This window comes from Loxodonta africana, chromosome 12 (genome assembly GCF_030014295.1).
Source record: "Loxodonta africana isolate mLoxAfr1 chromosome 12, mLoxAfr1.hap2, whole genome shotgun sequence".
In the NCBI taxonomy this organism is placed as follows: domain Eukaryota; kingdom Metazoa; phylum Chordata; class Mammalia; order Proboscidea; family Elephantidae; genus Loxodonta; species Loxodonta africana.
In genome coordinates, this window is record NC_087353.1 from 98,849,288 (window position 1) to 98,867,764 (window position 18,477).

At 42.3% G+C, this 18,477-nt stretch overlaps 1 protein-coding gene across 5 annotated transcripts in view; it reads left to right on the forward strand.

Annotated features, from left to right (window-relative positions):
- Nucleotides 1-4,047: 4,047 nt before the first annotated feature.
- The window catches only part of ARPC1A (actin related protein 2/3 complex subunit 1A), a 31,116-nt gene continuing 16,686 nt past the window's right edge, over nucleotides 4,048-18,477 (forward strand). For 2 of the 5 annotated variants that reach the window (XM_064296047.1, XM_010596281.3), the window contains exons 1-3: nucleotides 4,048-4,162; nucleotides 9,660-9,751; nucleotides 11,991-12,095. In XM_064296047.1, coding sequence (XP_064152117.1) covers nucleotides 9,688-9,751; nucleotides 11,991-12,095 — 169 coding nt within the window. In that variant the 5' untranslated portion in view covers nucleotides 4,048-4,162; nucleotides 9,660-9,687. Of the gene's footprint in view, nucleotides 4,163-4,983; nucleotides 5,168-5,331; nucleotides 5,422-5,443; nucleotides 5,569-9,659; nucleotides 9,752-11,990; nucleotides 12,096-18,477 lie in introns of those variants that run through there. The other 3 variants (XM_064296049.1, XM_064296048.1, XM_064296050.1) reach the window with 3 other exon arrangements.

Consider the following 18,477-nt stretch of genomic DNA (forward strand, 5'->3'; position numbering starts at 1 on the left):
ACTGCAAAAAAGACAAAAAACCCAATTTAAAAATGGGCAAAAGATATGAATAGACACTTCACTAAAGAAGACATTCAGGTAGCTAACGGATATATGAGGAAATGTTCACGATCATTAGCCATTAGAGAAATGCAGATCAAAACTACAATGAGATTTCATCTCACTCCAACAAGGCTGGCATTAACCAAAAAACACAAAATAATAAATGTTGGAGAGGTTGTGGAGAGACTGGAACACTTATACACTGCTGGTGGGTATGTCAAATGGTACAACCACTTTGGAAATCGATTTGGCGCTTCCTTAAAAAGCTAGAAATAGAACTACCATATGATCCAGCAATCCCACTCCTTGGAATATATCCTAGAGAAATAACAGCCTTTACACAAACAGATATATGCACACCCATGTTTACTGCAGCACTGTTTACGATAGCAAAAAGATGGAAGCAACCAAGGTGCCCATCAACTGATGAATGGATAAAGAAATTATGGTATATTCACACAATGGAATACTACGCATCAATAAAGAACAGTGAGAAATCTGTGGAACATTTCATAACATGGAGGAACCTGGAAGGCATTATGCTGAGTGAAAAGGACAAATACTGTATAAGACCACTATTACAAGAACTTGAGAAATAGTTTAAACTGAGAAGAAAACATTCTTTTGTGGTTATGAGGGGGGGAAGGAGGAAGGGTGGGAGAGGGGTATCCACTAATTATATAGTAGATAAGAACTACTTTGGGTGAAGGGAAAGACAGCACACAATACAGACAAGGTCACACAACTGGACTAAACCAAAAGCAAAGAAGTTTCCTGAATAAACTGAATGCTTTGAAGGCCAGCAGGGGCAGGGGTCTGGGGACCATGGTTTCAGGGGACATCTAAGTCAACTGGCATAATAAAATCTATTAACAAAACATTCTGCATCCCACTTTGAAGAGTGGCATATGGGGTCTTAAATGCTAGCAAGCAGACATCTAAGATGCATCAATTGGTCTCAACCCACCTGGATCAAAGGAGAATGAAGAACACCTAGGACACAAGGTGATTACGAGCCCAAGAGACAGAAGGGGCCACATGAACCAGAGACTACATCATCCTGAGACCAGAAGAACTAGATGGTGCCCAGCTACAACCGATGACTGCCCTGACAGGGAACACAACAAAGAACCCCTGAGGGAGCAGGAGAGCAGTGGGATAAGCAGACCCCAAATTCTCATAAGACCAGACTTAATGGTCTGACTGAGACTGGAAGAACCCCAGTGGTCATGGCCCCCAGACCTTCTGTTGCCCCAGGACAGGAACCATTCCCAAAGCCAACTCTTCAGACATGGATTGGACTGGACAATGGGTTGGAGAGGGATGCTGGTGAGGAGCGAGCTTCTTGGATCAGGTGGACACTTGAGACTATGCTGGCATCTCCTGCCTGGAGGGGAGATGAGAGGGTGGAGGGGGTTAGAAGCTGGCGAAAAGGACACGAAGAGAGTGGAGGGAGAGAGCAGGCTGTCTCATCAAGGGGAGAGTAATTGGGAGTGTGCAGCAAGGTGTATATGGGTTTTTGCGTGAGAGACTGACTTGATTTGCTTAAAGCACAATAAAAATTATTAAAAAAAAAAACTCCTTCTTTGGAAATCCAATAGCTTTTACGCCCAGCTTCATGGTATAATGGACTAGGCATCAAAACGCCAGCCCTGTCACTAATTTATATCGAAACCTTCAAGTTTTTAAAACCCCTGGTCCCGTTTCCTCAATTACATAATAACTTGGCTTAACTTAAAGGCTCCTTTCAGTCTGGAATGACTCATAAGACATGAAGTAAAACACACCAAATCGTAAGCTTTGTTTACACTAAAATGCAAAATGCTGATTTAAAAGCAGAACCAGAGATTACTATTAAATGTGCTTATCATTTGAGGGAAACTAAGTTATTTCTTTTATCATTTCTCATATAAAATCTGATATTGTTAACTTGCATGTGTTATTCTTATTTCTCCATATTATAACAAAAAAAAGCAAACCCACCGCCATTGAGTTGATTCCAACTCATGACCACCCCATGTTGTTACAGAGTAGAACTGCTCCATAGGGTTTTCTTGGCTGTAATCTTTAGGGAAGAAGATTGCCAGTCCTTTCTTACAAGGCACTGCTGGGTGGGTTCAAACCACAAACCTTCAGGTTAGTAGTTAAATGCAAACTGTTTGTGCCACCCAAGGACCTCGTCCAGATTATAAACTTCTTAAAAGAAGAAACTGTCCTTCATATAGCTGTGATCCAGATAAAATACTATTGGTATTTTGACTCTGGGTACCAACTCTACCAAAGAGCCCTGGAGGCACAGCATTTAAGTGGTCTAATGTTTGGCTGCTAAATGTAAGGCTGGTGGTTCAAACCCACCCAGCAGTTTCATGGGAAAAAGACCTGGTGATCTGCTCCTATAAAGATTACAGCCTAGGAGACCCTATGGGGCAGTTCTGCTCTCTCACAAGGGGTTGCTACGAGTCAAAACCGACTCAGCACACAACAACCAACTCTACAAGATTCCTGGTGGTACAAATGGTTTGTACTTAGCTACTAATCGCTATAGGCAGCTATGAGTTGGAATCGACTTGACAGCAATGGGTCTGGTTTTTTTTTTTTTTTTTGGTTTACTAATTGAAACACTGGCAGTTCTAATCCATTTGGCAGCACCGCAGAAGAAAAGGCCTAGCAACCTGCTTCTGTAAAAATTACTACCAAGAAAACCCTGTGGATCACAGTTCTACTCTGAAGCACACGGGGTCACCATGAGTCAAAATCAATTCGAGGCAACAGGTTTGGTTTTACTGGCTCTACCTAAGTTGGGAACTGCCTCCTGTAACTTCAGGCCATAAGGGATTTTGCTTTCCATCCATGCTGTCCTTCCTTTGCCAACAGGTTGTCTCTCAGTGGGGTTATTAACTTAACCTTTTTGCATCTCTACCCTACCTGACCTTGTTCCCCCTACAACCAAAGACTTTGCAGCCATGGGACAGAGTAAAACCAATTCCTTCCAGTTCATTAGTGCTACATGAATAGCTGCATTAACTAACCTGAAAGAACGCAGTGTGGCTATGAAACTGGGAGTTCACACAATCCAGCGTTGGGCTCAAGAATGGAAACCACCAAAGGGGACGACATAGGCACTCAACTACTAAACTAAAAGTTGGTGGTTTGAACCCACCCAGCAGTGCCACAGAAGGCCTGGCGATCAGCATCGTCAAAGATTACAGCCAAGAAAATCCCAGGAAATTCTACTCTGTAACGCAAGGGGTCCTATGGGTTGGCAACGGGTTTTGGTTTTTGGCTGTTGACCCGTAGTGGCACCCAAGGCAGGAGGGTTGCTCCATAATTTCTATGGGTTCAAAGGCAGCAATCTAGTTGGAAGTGGGGTTCAGGGCATTTCTTTGAAGCTTCACCTGCAAAGGAAACAGTGTCTTCACGTACTTTTTTTTTCTTTTTTCGGGTTTTTAAATTCCACCAACTCCTCTTTTTTTTTTTTTGTTTTTGGAGGCACCTTGGGCGTAAGAAGCAAGTGATTCTGACGGAGGAAGGGTAGAGAAGGTTCCAGAAGGTTCCCGGGGAGGGAACATGGCAGAGGCGGCCCGACCGAGGGCAGGGCGCTGCTAACGGCACTGGAAGCGCTCGGAGGCGGCCTGGGGCCGGCAGAGAACCGCAGGGAGCCGAGCACCGGTCGCCCCTCTGACCGTCTCTCTGAAGTGACAGAAGCGTATCCGCTGGAAGGTGCAAAGGGCTCGAGACGCTCCAACGCTGAAGAATTCACCGTGTGACAAGGGCCCTTGTGAAAACGCCACGGCTCCGCACTTCGGCCTGAGATTCTGGGCAAGTTTTTCAAGAAAAGGAGGCGCGCGTGCCCTTTGGTGGCGCGGCGGCTGAGGGTCTCCGCGCTCCGCCGCCACATCCGGCCGGCGCCCCGACCCAACGCCTGGGCTGTGCGCGTGCGCGGACCTCCGCCACCCCCGGCCGGCCGCGCTGCGCAGGCGCCGTAGCCACTTCCGGAATCTGTCAGCCTCTCCCTCCCGGCCTCCGGCCTCCGCCCGCGCCCGCCGGAGCCTGTTCGCGTCGACTGACCAGAGTCCGCGAATTCGCCGCTCCGAGCCGGACCGGACTGCCCCGATCCCAGGTAAGGGGCTTCAGGCGCTGGCGGCCTCCGCGGTGCCGGGCTACAGCCCGCGGGGGCGGCGAGACGGGGGCTTAGGCCGTGGGGCCCCGAGGCTGGGGGGCGGCCCGGGTCTCCAGCCCCGGGCCCCGTTCTCCAGGGTCCCCCCGAGTCTTTGGGGTCCCCACACGTACAGATCGCTTTCCTCAAGACATCAGGCCGCCTCCAATGCGAGAATTAACGGCTTCCTCTGCACCCCCAAGCCCCTATTTGCATCTCTATTGTAGGCATTTATCGCAGTAAAATTGGGAGAAGTGGGATAATGTCGCTCTAACCGGGGCGTCACAGGGACCATTAATTTCTTTCTCTAGCGGCTAGAATGGGTCGCGGGCACACAGTAGGCACCCGTGGCACCTGTCTAGGGCAGCACTCAATCTTTCAGTTATTGGGGGATCCGCCTGAACTCTAGAAAAATATACTCCCCACCCCAGATCCTTAAGATTCCTCCCCTCCAGTGCTGCCTTCCTTAAAGTCTCAATTGCACCCTCCTCCGATCTCCTCTTGCACATTTGCTCTTGACCTAAAGGTTGGTAGTTCGAGCCCACCCCCATGGTACGGAGGAAGAAAGACCTGGAGATCTGCTTCCCTAAAAATTTGAAAAAACAAAAACAAGCCTACTGCCATGGAGTAGATTCCGATTCATAGCGATCCTGTAAATTACACCCAAAAAAGCCCAATGAAGCAGTTCTTTTCTGTAGCACATGGGGTCGCCATGAGTCAGAATCCACTCCAGGGCAACCAGTTTGTTTTTTTGTTTGTTTCTGCACTCCTTTTCCATCACATAGGGTCCGAATTGACTGAGAGCACCTAACAACAACACTTGCTTAGCGGAACCTTTGATGTAGCACCTTCCACATTCCAACCACCCAGTCGGACTGCCAGTGTTCTAAACCTGCTTTGTTTATTGGGCGACCATCGGAAGATTGCTTCTCTGTCTCTGCTCCCTTTTGCAATAGGACAATAATTTTGGTAACCAAGTCTCAGAATTTTTCTGAGTATCATATGAGTTTATTTGCATAAATTGCTCACAGTTGCTCCTGGACCAGAATAGGTGCTCAGTAACCATTATGGGTTATTACTGCTCCTGGGTATTCTATGCATATTTATCTTCTCTTCCTCACCCCCTTTCCCAGACCTTAAGGGCCAGGAAGATGCCGGATTTTTTTATACGAGTCGGAATCAACAGCAACAAGTTTGGCTTTAGGCTTTTTGGCCCCAACCAGGTACCTACTCCTCTGCTAGGAACATGACTTCTTGTTAGCTGCCATGGAGAAGGCCCGACTCACGGTCACCCCAGGCACAACTGAACAAAACGCTGCCCAGTCGTGCGCCATGCTCATGATCAGCTGCTGATTCAACTGTTGTGATCCGTAAGGTTTTCACTGGCTGATTTTTGGAAGTAGATCACAAGGCCTTTCTTTGTAGTCTTAGTCTGGAGGCTCCGCTGAAACCTGTTCAGCATAATAGCTAGGCACTGAATAAATGGTAGCTTAGAATCTTTGATTATAAAGCCACCTGCTCTCATACTGTGACTTTGGAACCTGAAGGAGATTCTAACCTACTTCCATTTCAACTCATTGCCTAAATTTCCTAAATTATCTTGGTTCTTCTCTCCTTGGTTCTTCTCTCAGTTTTATTCAAACTTTCGGTTTCAGGTGATTGTTATTAGTTGCCATCGAGTTGATTCTGACTCCTGGTGACCACATGTGTGCAGAGTAGAACTGCTCCATAGGGTTTTCAAGGATGTGACCTTGTAGAAGCAGATCGCCAGGTGCTTCTGGATCGGTTCGAACTGCCAACCTTTGGCTAGCAGTCGAACACTTAAATTTTTGTGCCACCCAGGCTTGCTGTGGATTTTTCAGGTGTCTAAAAACAAAAGAGAGGATAGCAGTCAGGAAGGTGTTTTTGGCCCACTAAGGAGTGTGTTTAACTATTGGCCACCTCTTACCACAAAGTACTCAGAGTCCTTCAGGAGTTAATTCATCTACTACTCACAATTAAAAAGCAAAGATGTCACTTTAAGGACTAAGGTGGGCCTGACCCAAGCCATGGTGTTTTCAGTCACCTTATATGCATGCGAAAGCTGGGCAATGAATAAGGAAACCTGAAGAAGAATGGACACCCTTGAATTATGGTGTTGGTGAAAAATGTTGAATACACCATGGGCTGTCAAAAGAACAAACAAATCTGTCTTGGAAGAAGTACAGCCAGAATGCTCCATAGAAGTAAGGATGGTTAGACTTTGTCTCACTTTGGACGTGTTATTAGGAGGGGCCAGTCCCATGCTTAGTAAAGTTGAGGGTCAGCGAAAAAGAGAAAGACCCTCAACTAGATTGACACGATGGCTGCAACAACGGTCTCAAGCATCTGGGATCATGAGGAGGGCACAGCAATGGGCAATGTTTCGTTCTGTTGTGCATAGGGTCAGTATGAGTTGGAACCAACTCCTTGGCACCTAACAACAACAACTCGCAATTAAAGGAGGGAATTATCTCAGAAAATTAAAACTCCTGCTTTGGAGGGGGGTGACGATATTTTGATCCAGTTATCTAATCCTATGCAGAAATGGTTGTTCTTTATAAAGAAGTTTAAAGGGGTCTGCCAGTGAGGCAGTGCTGGCATTACAGCCTGTCTTGGTGAGCACCAGGGAGGGTGGGGTGGCCTGGTAAGAGTGCCTGGTGTTGCCAGGTTGGGCAATGAGAGCAATTAGAAACAGGATGAATCACAGTCCTGAAGACTGACTCTAAACCAGGAACTGAAAACCCCACTGGTGTGAATATCTTGAATGAAGCCCTGGAGGAGGAGGGCCAAGAGTGTAAAGCTTATGTAAACTTTTCCAAGTTCAGAAGATACTAACCAGTGTGTACTTCTGGGGATGGTGGGTCAAAAAAAGGGAGGGAGCTAACTTATTGAGCACCTGTTTTGTGCCAGCCTCTACACGACTTGCTTTCCCCTGTGCTATCTCGTTTAATCCTCCTATCAATAGCCTCATGATGTCAGTGGAACCTCCGTTTTTACAGATGAAAAACCTTAAGATTGAGAGAGATTGAGTCACTTGCTCAGGGCTCTTCAAAGCTGAGATTCAAACGCAAGTCCCCTGGGCTCCAGGTCCACCCTCTCTGGTGTTCATGGAGACAGACCCTAATTCCAGGCACCACCTCACCAGCAGGCCCCTTGTGCAGAACGACTTCTTTATGGCTAACTAGACATCAGAATGCCTCTGTCCTCACAGTGAAGGGGAAAGAAAGGGGGTGAGGGGAAATCTGTGGAATCATACTATGCCACAAGTAGTTTTTAATCATCCTCAGTGCTAGACAATAAAATGGTAATCAGTAAAAATTTGCTATATTTAATGCTACCACTTTTTCCGCCTGTCCCTTTTTTTCTCTCTAGCCCCCTAAAGCAAAGGTTTTCAGCATTCCCTTAAATATTAACCACAGTCTGAAAATTATAATTATCAGCATATAACAGAGATATCTGTTTCTTGGTCTTTTAAAATTCAGGCCGTTATTGAGAATGAATTTCTTAGGCATTTACTGAGTTCAGTGAATACAAGCTGTCTTTACTGGGTATGTTATAACTTTGACAAACGTGGGTGTTGTCTTGCCCTACAGACTTAGAATAGCCACATGATTATAGAAGAAGTACAGGTCTGAGTGTATGTCCAAATATGGAACTTGAATGATATAACAAAATTAGAAATGCAATTTTAGAAATAATTATGCCATTGTGTGGATGCTTGCCTCTTCGGAAGGCTGTACTACGTTGCTTATAAAACTGAGTTGGAGAAGGGGAAAGCATTTGTCTGCAGCTGTTCGTTTTTCCACTATACATGAACTATATGCTTTTATTGCATGTAAATAGTCACAGTAAATTATTAACTTACAGACCAACTTTGTTTCAGTTAACAAATGAACATTTTACAGGCTGTAAAAAACATGGCTTTTGAGCTAAATGGGTTTTAATTAAGGAGATCCCACAGTTGGTGACACAGCATGTTATTTTGAGTGTTGTTGTGTGCAGTCAAGTCAGTTTCGACTCATAGCGACCCCACATGTTACAGAGTAGAACTGCCCCATAGGGTTTTATTGGCTGTCCCCTTTACGGAAGCGGATTGCCAGGTCTTTCACCCGTGGAGCTGCTGGGTAGCTGTGAGTAAAACCTGTTGCAACTGAACGATTTGGGTAACCATCTGACGTCAGAGATGAAGAGAGAACCATGCAGTGAGCATCCGGAAGTTTAAGTTTTAAAAAACAGATTAAGCAGTCTCACTTGAATTCCTTAAAAAATGTTTTTATACTTCCAGTTAGAGGTTTTATCTTTATTTACGAGTTGCAGTTTGCTTTCTAGAACATGAAAAAGTTAAAAAGAAAAAAAAAAATGGCCTAAACATCTTCACTCTTAGAATGTGAAACACTGACGTTTCTCTTGCCAGTTCAAGATCCCAACTGTTTTATTTCAGGGTGCACTTATCTCATGCTGACCTTTGGGTTCCCTTACAACAATTAGCAGAGACACTCTGCTTTGCCAGCTGAACTTTCATTGTTCACTTCACACCTTTCTGGTGACCCTTCCATTCATTTCCTGTTTGCATCAGAATTCCTATCTCACATTTCAGTCTCCATCCTCGGTTAACATGACTTGTTTTGAAGAGTACTGAAACCTCATATTGTCATAATAGTGCCTCACGGTAATGATAATATAGGGGTGGGAGGAGGGCTGCTGGCTTTTTTAAAACCTGTAATTCTCTCCCCAGTTTAATATATTAGGGGCCCTGGTGGCACAATGGTTAAGTGCTCAGCTGCTAGCCAAAAGGTTGGTGGATCAAACCCATTCAGTGGCTCCACTGGAGGAAGACCTGGCAGTCTGCTCCCGTAAAGATGACAGCCTAGGAAACCCTATGGGGTAGTTCTGCTCTGTTACATGGGGTTGCTGTGAGTTGGAATCGACTCGATGGCGTCAGTTAATAGTTACTTCATCAGTGGATCCAGCTTTGGGTGCCTATAAGATAGAAGATTCGATTTGATTTTTAATTTGATGGTGTATTGCAGATTTCTGCTTTCCACTTAGGTACAATTAAAAAGTTTACACAGGAGTAATATAACACCTGCGTACTCTTCACCTAGATTCACCGATTGTTAACATTTTGCTACATTTGCTCTTTCTGTATCTACCTTTTGTACTGAATGACTGCAAGTAAGACAGAAGACATTATGATGCTTCTAAACACGTCGTCATCTTATTTCCTAAGAACTAGGACATTCTATCTAACTGCAGTTCCGTTATCGTACCTAAGAAAATGAAAATAATACCGTATTGTCTATGATGTCTAATCCAAATCCAAATTTCCCCTTTTGTACAAAAAATGTCTTTTATGGCTATTTTTTAAAACCTAGATTGCAATCAACTTAAATGTTGGCTACCTGCCATTTGTAATACTTTTTTCGGTTGCTCACTGCAGCTTTGTATCCTCTGAAAACACTAAGACAATGTCCCTGCATCAGTTTTTACTAGAGCCAATCACCTGCCACGCCTGGAACAGGGACCGTACCCGTAAGTATGCTGTTTATTTTGTTTCTTTTTGTGGCACCTTTGGTATATTTCACAGTTAGACACTTTCAGGAATCATATTTCAGTGTCACATGTCAAAAGCACGCACATCTAATGACACAGATTTAGAAGGGAACTAGATTATCCTATGGTTTACAGATAGAGAAACTGAGGCCCAGAGCGATGGAAACGTTTTCCCATTGGTTACACACGAAGTTAACGCCTGAGCCGTTGCTAGCACCCATGTCTTGCAACTCCTTATCCAATTCTTTTTCTGCAATACCACTTGAAGGACCATTTATTTCAGAGAAGTCTTGCATTGCTCTAAGATCCAGTATCTTGAATACTTGTGCAGGAACCCTCACTCTTCCAGCATTTAGTCAGAATAACTGGACCTAGAAATGAGCTGTTAGGCCTGTGGTTCACTCCTTGAGTACTCAGAGTACTCTGGCCTTTTTTTTTTTTCCCGAGATATTTTGACTCTTCTGGGTCCCCTGCATTTCTGTATGGATTTTAAGATCAGCTTGTTGACTTCTGCAAAGAAGCCAGCTGGGATTTTGATAAAGCTTGTATTGAATCTCTGGGTTTTGTTTTTTTTTTTTTTAAGCAGTACAGATGTGGTTCAATTTTATTTTTAAGAATGTCTTTGGTAGATGAACAAAGTTCTCTTCCAGTTTATTGTTGGGTGAAGTGAAGAACTAGATATGAGCCTCTAGGTTGGATTTTGAAAAAGATAACATAGCAGGACTGTGAATTTAGAGCTTCTGTTTTGTGATCATCTCACAGAGCTTTATTGCTGAGTTTCCTATATCTTTTGTCTTTACTTTTCCATCTAAAAATAGGCCTTTGGGTTATTTTCCAATTATTTTTCATAGAGGTGCAAGTTATCCTCATTTAAACTACTTGATAAGTCGAATGTATTAAGTCAAATTTTTTGTTATGCCATATTACAATTTGAAATTTATAATGTTTTCCAGGTTTAAATTTGGATTTGGCTTTTGGAATCTTAATATGCATCTTAGAAATTTAGAGAACTATGTAACTAGTTGCTAAAAAGCACCTAAAGTCTTAGGAATTTAGAGCTAGATATTTATCTAGAGCTGTACTTTCATCTGGAAACCCAGGTTGCATAGTGGTTAAGTACTACGGCTGCTAACCAAAGGGTTGGCAGTTCGAATCTGCCAGGCACTCCTTGGAATCTCTATGGAGCAGTTCTCAAGGGCACTGGGTTTGGTCTTTTTTTTTTTTTTTAATAGTTTCATCTGTAAAACAGATGGAGCTTTCTTAAGAAGGGGAGAAAAAGAGAATATATAGATAAGGGAACTATTGACTGATTGGCCTGAAGTTTGGATTGTAGATCTCAATTTTAATGTTAGGAAATCCATGTTTTTTTTTCCCAAGAAAAAGATATATTAATATGAGTTAGAAAAAATGTGTATATTCATATTATGTATGAATTCTTAATATTTTGGATTGGTCAAGAAGATTTCTCAAAAACAATTTTGTTTTATGATCTCTATTGGCTTTACTGTAAAAGGGAACTTTGTTATGTTTTATTAGCAGAATCAAGTTTTTCTGATAAAGTGGTGGTGCCCACCCTGGGTCCATGAGAGCAGAAATGGGAGTCTAGGAGCTCTTTTCAACATTTCAGGAAGTCTATCAGAAATTAAATATTTCTCTCTTGCAGAGATGAATGTCAAATATCTTAAAAAAAAAAAAAACAGTTGCCATCGAGTCGGCTTCCATTCCTGGGGCCCCCATGTGTGTCAGAGTAGAACTGTGCTCCGTAAGGCTTTCCTTGGCTGATTTTCCCGAAGTAAATTGCCAGGCCTGTCTTCCGAGCTGCCTTGAGTGAACTTGAACTACCAGCCTTTCAGTTAGCAGCCAAGCACGTTAACCATGTGCCCCACCGTAGACTCCCATACATCTTTACTGTGGGCTGAAACTATGTCAACTAATCATAGTCACCGTGTTTATTTCTTGCTAATTAGAATCTTTAATTGACAGCTGTGTATGTCTCTGGAAAAAATGAACTTTGTAATTTAGATTGCCTATGAAACATTTTTAAATATGGAGTCCAGGCAGAGGTAAAATTAATGAAAGGAATTCTTCAGGAGTGAATATTGGGAACCACTTTTTGAAACCATTTTCTTATTCGTTCCTTCAGTCTGTCTTTAAAACACCAACTGTAAGAGATCTCTTTTGGGGACAACTTCATGTTTGTATTGACTTCTTCCTCCAGAGATTGCCCTTAGCCCCAATAATCATGAAGTCCACATCTATAAGAAGAATGGGAGCCAGTGGGTGAAAGCTCATGAACTCAAGGAACACAATGGACACATCACAGGTAAAGGAAAACGGCCGGGAGCTCAGTTCAGTCTTTTGAAATTAAGCACTCTTTTGTTTAAATCACAAGCCTAATAAAGTAAGTCTGCCACAATATTTAAAACTGTACAGCATCGACTGAGTTTTCTTTAGACAGTTTGAGAAGCTGTCATAATAGCGATGTCAGCTTTTCACACTGGTTCACAGTACTCTGCTAGTATTGTAAAAAGCACTGTACCTGCTCTTAAGGACTAAAAACCTTAAATGAGGAGACAAGGCGTGAAAGCGAAAACTAGACAACATGACAGCTGGGCGGAAATGTAAGCCAAATGGATCACAAGTGCTGAGGGAACACAGTATCTCCCAAAAGTTTCCTTCATGGTGGTTTTAGGGAGAGGAAGACATTTCAAAATATAGGAAAGGACAAAGAGTAACCAAACAAACACCCATATTCCCACCACCCAAAATTAAGAACTACTAATCAATCCTTTTTCCTGTGTACCAGGAGACTTAAGAAACAGTATTATCACAGATAACGGTAAAGTCCCTCTCTCACCCCCAGTTTTGTACCTCGCCCTTCCTTCCCAGAAGGCAGTCTCTGATCTCGTCTGACATCATCCTGGTTCATTTTTAATACATTTATACACATGCCCTGGTTGGATAATGGTTAAGCGCTTGACTGCTAACCGAAAGGTTGGCAGTTTGAACCCACCCAGCAGCTCCACTGGAGAAAGACCTGGCAATCTGCTTCCCTAAAGATCACAGCCTAGAAAAGCCTGTGGGGCAGCTCTACTCTGTCACATGGGGTCCCTATGAGCCTAAATTGACTCAGCAGCACCTAACAACAGTGTGCATTTGTAAACAACCTTTAGGACTGCTGCCTAGTATTTTTAAGTGTTACACACATGCCACCACGTTATACACCGCAGCCTGCTGTTGTTTCTGCACTCTTTCCATAGTGGTATAACTACATCAGTTCTATTCCTCTGAACTGCTTTGTGGCATTTCATACCTCTTCAACTTACCTTTCCTCCATTGGAGGACATTTAGGGTTTTTCGTTATTACGGTGGGGTGCTGAGTTGAGCATCCCCGTACAGATCTCTTTGTACCTATGAGTGAAGGTTTGGGTAGGTAGGTAGCCTTGCCGGAACACAGATATGCACACCCTTAGCTGTGCCCGATGGTCTGCGTTCCCCTCGCCATGTTAGAATGCCCACTTTCCCACACCCTACAAGTTCTTGATGTGGCCGGGCAAAAGCCCGTCTGAGTGAAAGCTGGCGTCTCTATAAGTTACATGTTCCCGACTAATAGAAAGGTTGAGTATTTTTTCATGTGTTTATTAGCCATGTGAATTTTCTCTTGTGACTTGTCTGTTCATACGCTTTTGACCATTGTTCCATTGAGTTTTTGTCTTTTCTTTGTTCATGTGTGGAAGAATAGATCTTAAAGTATGTGGATCTGAGGCAGATTCCTGAGTGTACAGTAACTTTCGTCTTTGAAGAAAACTTACCAATGACTAGATGAATAGAGTTGGCAGGCAGAGCAGTGCTAAGTTTTATTAACCAAAAAAAATCAAACCCACTGCCATCGAGTCGATTCCAACTCATAGCGACCCTATAGGGCAGAGTAGAACTGCCCCATAGAGTTTCCAAGGAGTGCCTGGAGGATTGGAACTGCTGACCTCTTGGTTAGCAGCCATAGCACTTAACCACTACCCCAGCAGGGTTCAAGTTTTATTAATAAGTTTTATAAAAAGTTTTTTATTTATAAGTTTTATTAAGCAAGTACCAAATAAGGAAGAATGAGAGGTAAAAATGGAGAACTTTTTACAATGTTTTTCAGAATTTAGTGAACCAAATTTCAATAGGGTTTATTGCTTTGTAAAGTTATGTCTGGCTATTTCTTTAAAACCCATCTTCACCTATTGATCTGTTCAGGAAAAACTCTTGTTCTTTGATCCTCACTACCGTACTTCCCTTTTTTGTCTATTTTCTGGCAGAATCGACTCATCCGCTTGCTTTGAACAATCTGCCCAAGCGCATCAAAACTTAGTCTCTATAACTTCAGAGACAAGTTTTTCGCTGCAGTCCGGAGCTTTCCCTCTCCTCATGCTGACATTGCATTTAAGTGGGCAGGGAAGAGAATTACTATAGTGACTTGTTGTTGTTATTTTGGACTCTAGAATTTTGTCTCTAATCCCCGAAAATTCTCACTAACTTAAAAGATGTCCTTCCCCCAAGTCAGAAAATAAGTTAACGTTTTGGCCTTACCTAAGTTGTCTTTGCATCCCCAGCAAAAACTCGTCACCAGCCCTTCTTGCTTTTGCAGTGATTTGTGTGTGATGCCAGTGAGCACTAGAGCCCAGCGTGTTACTGAACCAGCACCGGGGACATAATTTCTATTTTTGTGGCTATTGCTTTCCCACGACCTGATTTCCATGAGGTTGGGCCTATTTTCCTTAAGTCCCTTTGCCAGCGTGCCTTGTAGCTTAAGAATATAATCACTTCTGTTTTAAATTGGAATTTTAACATTAGGAAATACTTTTAAATGAGGAAAAGCCAAGATGAAAGGCTAAAGAAATAGTCAAGAATGTGAAATATTTAGTGAGATCTTTTTTCTCCCCTACTTACGTTCTCTTTTGGAGTCCTTTTTACTTGGGCCTGATTTCTGTCCAAATGCTCAAACAACACTTTTTTACATCTGAGAAAATTGTTCTTGAAAGACTCTAAATATAATTCTGTGGCAGGAAACCAAACATCAGACCTATTTCCTCAGAAAAGAGTACTACAGGAAAAAAATTATCTTGGGAAGCGTCCTAGAAGAAAAGACTAGTCATTACTACAGAGAAAAAGAGTATGGCAAACATCAAAGTGATAGCATAGTTCTGAGGGTTTTTTCTGTGAGTTTATTCTTTTGTGTTAAATGTTTGATTGTTCTCCCTTCCTTTGAAAAAAAAAATTATTATGGAAATTTTTAAACAGATCAAAAATAAATGAAATAGTGTAATGAACCCAGGAGGGGACAGGAAAGCTGGTAGTAGGGAACCCAAGGTCGAGAAGGAAGAGTGTTGATATGTGGGGTTATTAACCAATGTCGTGAAACAATATGTGTACTGTTTCGTAAGAAGCTAGTTTGTTCTGTAAACCTTCATCTAAAGCACAATAAAAAAAAAAAAAAGTATTTTCATTTTTAACAGAGAAGAACTCATTTCTTTTGTTGTTGAAAGTGTACACAGCAGAACATACACCAATTCAACAATTACTACACGTGCAATTCCTTGACACTGATTACATTCTTTGAGTTGTGCACCTATTCTCATCTGCCTTTTCTGAGTTTTTCCTCCCTTGTAACATAAACTCACTGCCCATTAATTTTTCTGTCTAATCTTTTGAGTTGCTGTTGTCAGTTTGATCCCATATAGATAGATCTTAAAAGAGCACACTGCTCAGGGCAGACATTTTTTACTAGTTAAGGTAAACTATCGTTTGGTTTTAAGAAGACGTCAGTGGATATTTTTGGTTTGAGGCTTAAATACTATCTCAGGGCAGTAATTTCAGGGGTTTGTCCAGCCTCCATGGCTCCAGAAAGTCTGGAGTCTGTGAGACTTTGAAATTCTGTTCTGTGTTTTCCTCCTTTTGATCAGAATTCTTCTATAGAATTTTTGACAAAGTGTTCGTTAATGGTAGCTGGGCCCCATCCAGTTCTTCTGGTCTCATGGCAAAGGAGGCAGTTGTTCATGGAGGCAATTAGCCACACATTCCATATCCTCCTATTCCTGACTCTCCTTCTTCCTCTGTTGCTCAAGGCAAATAGAGACCTGTTGTTGTGCCTTGGATGGCTGCTTGCAAGCTGTTAAGACCCAGGCTCTACACAGTGAAGCAGGAAATAGAACAGAAACACTAAACACATTATTAGGCCAGTTAGCTGGTATGTCCCATGAAACCATGACCCTAAACCTCCAAACCCAGGAGCGAAATCCCATAAGGTTTTTGGTTGTGCATAAACAGCGTCACCTGCTACTCTATTGTTGTTGTTGTAGGTATATCTATCACACAGCTTTTGCCAGCTCATCTTATACAGGTGTACAACTTAGTGACAGCAGTTGAAATAATCGGCTGTGCAACCCTACCCTTAATCAATGCAATTTTTCTATCACAAGAACTCTTATATGTGTATATATTTAATTATATTTATTAAATACATATTTAATTTTTATTGTGGTAAATATACATGAAACAAAGCATTTGACATCTCAATAGTCTTCACGTGTCCAGTTCAGTGACGTGCTCACCGTCTTGTTCAACCATCATCCTTACTTGTTCCCAAATTTTGCATCATCTTTAACAGAAGTTCAGTGAAGGACTCTTCTTTTTAATGATAACCACTGCGACAGTTTACTTTAACTGGGTTTCAGATAAGTTCCACACATTGTGATTTAGTTGATGTATCTCTTATCTTTTTTTTTTTTTAATAAGTTCTCTTTTTTGTTTTCTTTTGTAGTTTGTTTTAAGAAAACTGAAAAATCCAGTAGTTTGACCTGTAGTATTCAGAGCCTGGATTTTATTGATTGCAAGCCCATGGTGCTGTTTTATATACATACTCCTCTGTCCTCTCTATTCCCTGTAAATGGCTAGTTGAATTTAGGTGGTAATAGGTTCTTTCATCAAGGAGGCCTGATGGCACAGTGGTCAAAGCACTTGGCTGCTAACCAAAAGGTCGGCAGTTCTAACTTACCGCTGCTCCACAGGAGAAAGATGTGGCGGTCAGCTTCCATAAAGATTACAGCCTGGAAACCCTGTGGGGCAGCCCTACTCTGTCTTATAGGGTGACTATGAGGAATTGACTTGATGGCAGCAGGTTTTTTGGTTCATTTGTCAAGAAAGAGAAGCTTACCCTCATCTGCTGTTTGGTTAGTACAGGAAAGAGGATAAATGGCTTGATTCCCCTCCTTTTTCTTTTCAGCCTTCTGATGACAGGAAAACCAAAGGAAAAAAAAAAAAAAGAAACAAAGCTAAATTTTAGTGAGAGATGAGAATTTCCATTTTACTGAATGTTTGATCTTCTCACTTTTTAACAAGTAAATGTTTAGAAAGGTAAAAGCTAATGTCATCTAAAATAGTTGAGGCAATGGCTATGGTTTTACAGCTTCCATTTTCAAATGAAAGGCGTGGCTCTGGAAGTAGACTTAGAGTTATAAAACTAAGCAGAAGGCAGTTCTCTTTATTTTTCTTAGAGGGCAGTGACCTATTGATTAAGAAAAAACACCTCATGCTGTGCTCAGGAATCCTTATTAAACGCATATATGTTTAATTAGAGTTGTCATATGGGATATGGGGTAAAATTTGAGATTGTCAAGATCCTTCTGAAATCACTGAGCGTTTTCTCTTTACAAGGCAATGTTCTGGGTGTCAGAGGGTAAATTAGTTTTCTCTTGCTGTCTAAAAAATGTCACAAACTTGGCTGCTTAAACCAAGACGTACTAGCTCATGGTTTCTGTGGTCAGGGGCCTGGGCACGCCTTATTTGGATCCTCTGCAGATTTATTTCCTCATGGCTGTGAGATTTATTTCCTCATGGCTGATTTATTTCCTCTGCAGATTTATTTCCTCATGGCTGTTTGAGATTTATGGCAGCTTCCTTCTTCAAAGCCAGTAGAGAGGGAGTGTCTTCAGCAAAAGGGAAACTACCCTCTTAAGTCATCATGTGCAGATAATCACATACATCCCACCACCTGCTCACATCCCATTGGTTAGAGGCGAGTCACAGGTCCTACCCACACCCTGGGAAGGGGCTCACACAAAGGCATGAGCACCAGGAGGTGGCATCATGGGGGCCACCTCACAGTATTTCAGAAACATGCTTCCTGTCTCAAAAGGCTTGCAGTCAAGTTAGGAAAACAAGACATTCATAAAACATTTTGTATTCCACCTCTGAGAATTTATCGTAGAGAAATAATTTTCACCAGAGCAAAAAAGTGTGAGCCTGAATGTTTATTGTAGTTTTATTATATCAAATGATTGGAAACTTAACAGATGTCCAACAGTGGGGGGATGATTTAGGAAATCATGAGAAGATCAGTGTTCTGAGATAACGTATGACCACTACTAATTTATAAAAAGCAGAGGGAAACATTTGCCAAGGCAGTAGGGAGGAGGGTGTGGACATAAAGAATGGGCAAGACGTGACTGACTTTTCTCCATGTCCCTTCGAGATGTTTGTCTTGTAACGATGTGTGGCTATTGCTTTTCTAGTTTAAAATCTAATAAAGAGGAAAGAAAAAGGTAAGGGATCTTCATACCAGGAATTTTTTAGAAACCTGTGTGTGGGTGGAAAGAGTGTCCCTGCTTAGTTCTGTAACCTCCGCAGTTACAAAAGCGCATTATAAAACGGCTCTGTCCCACCTG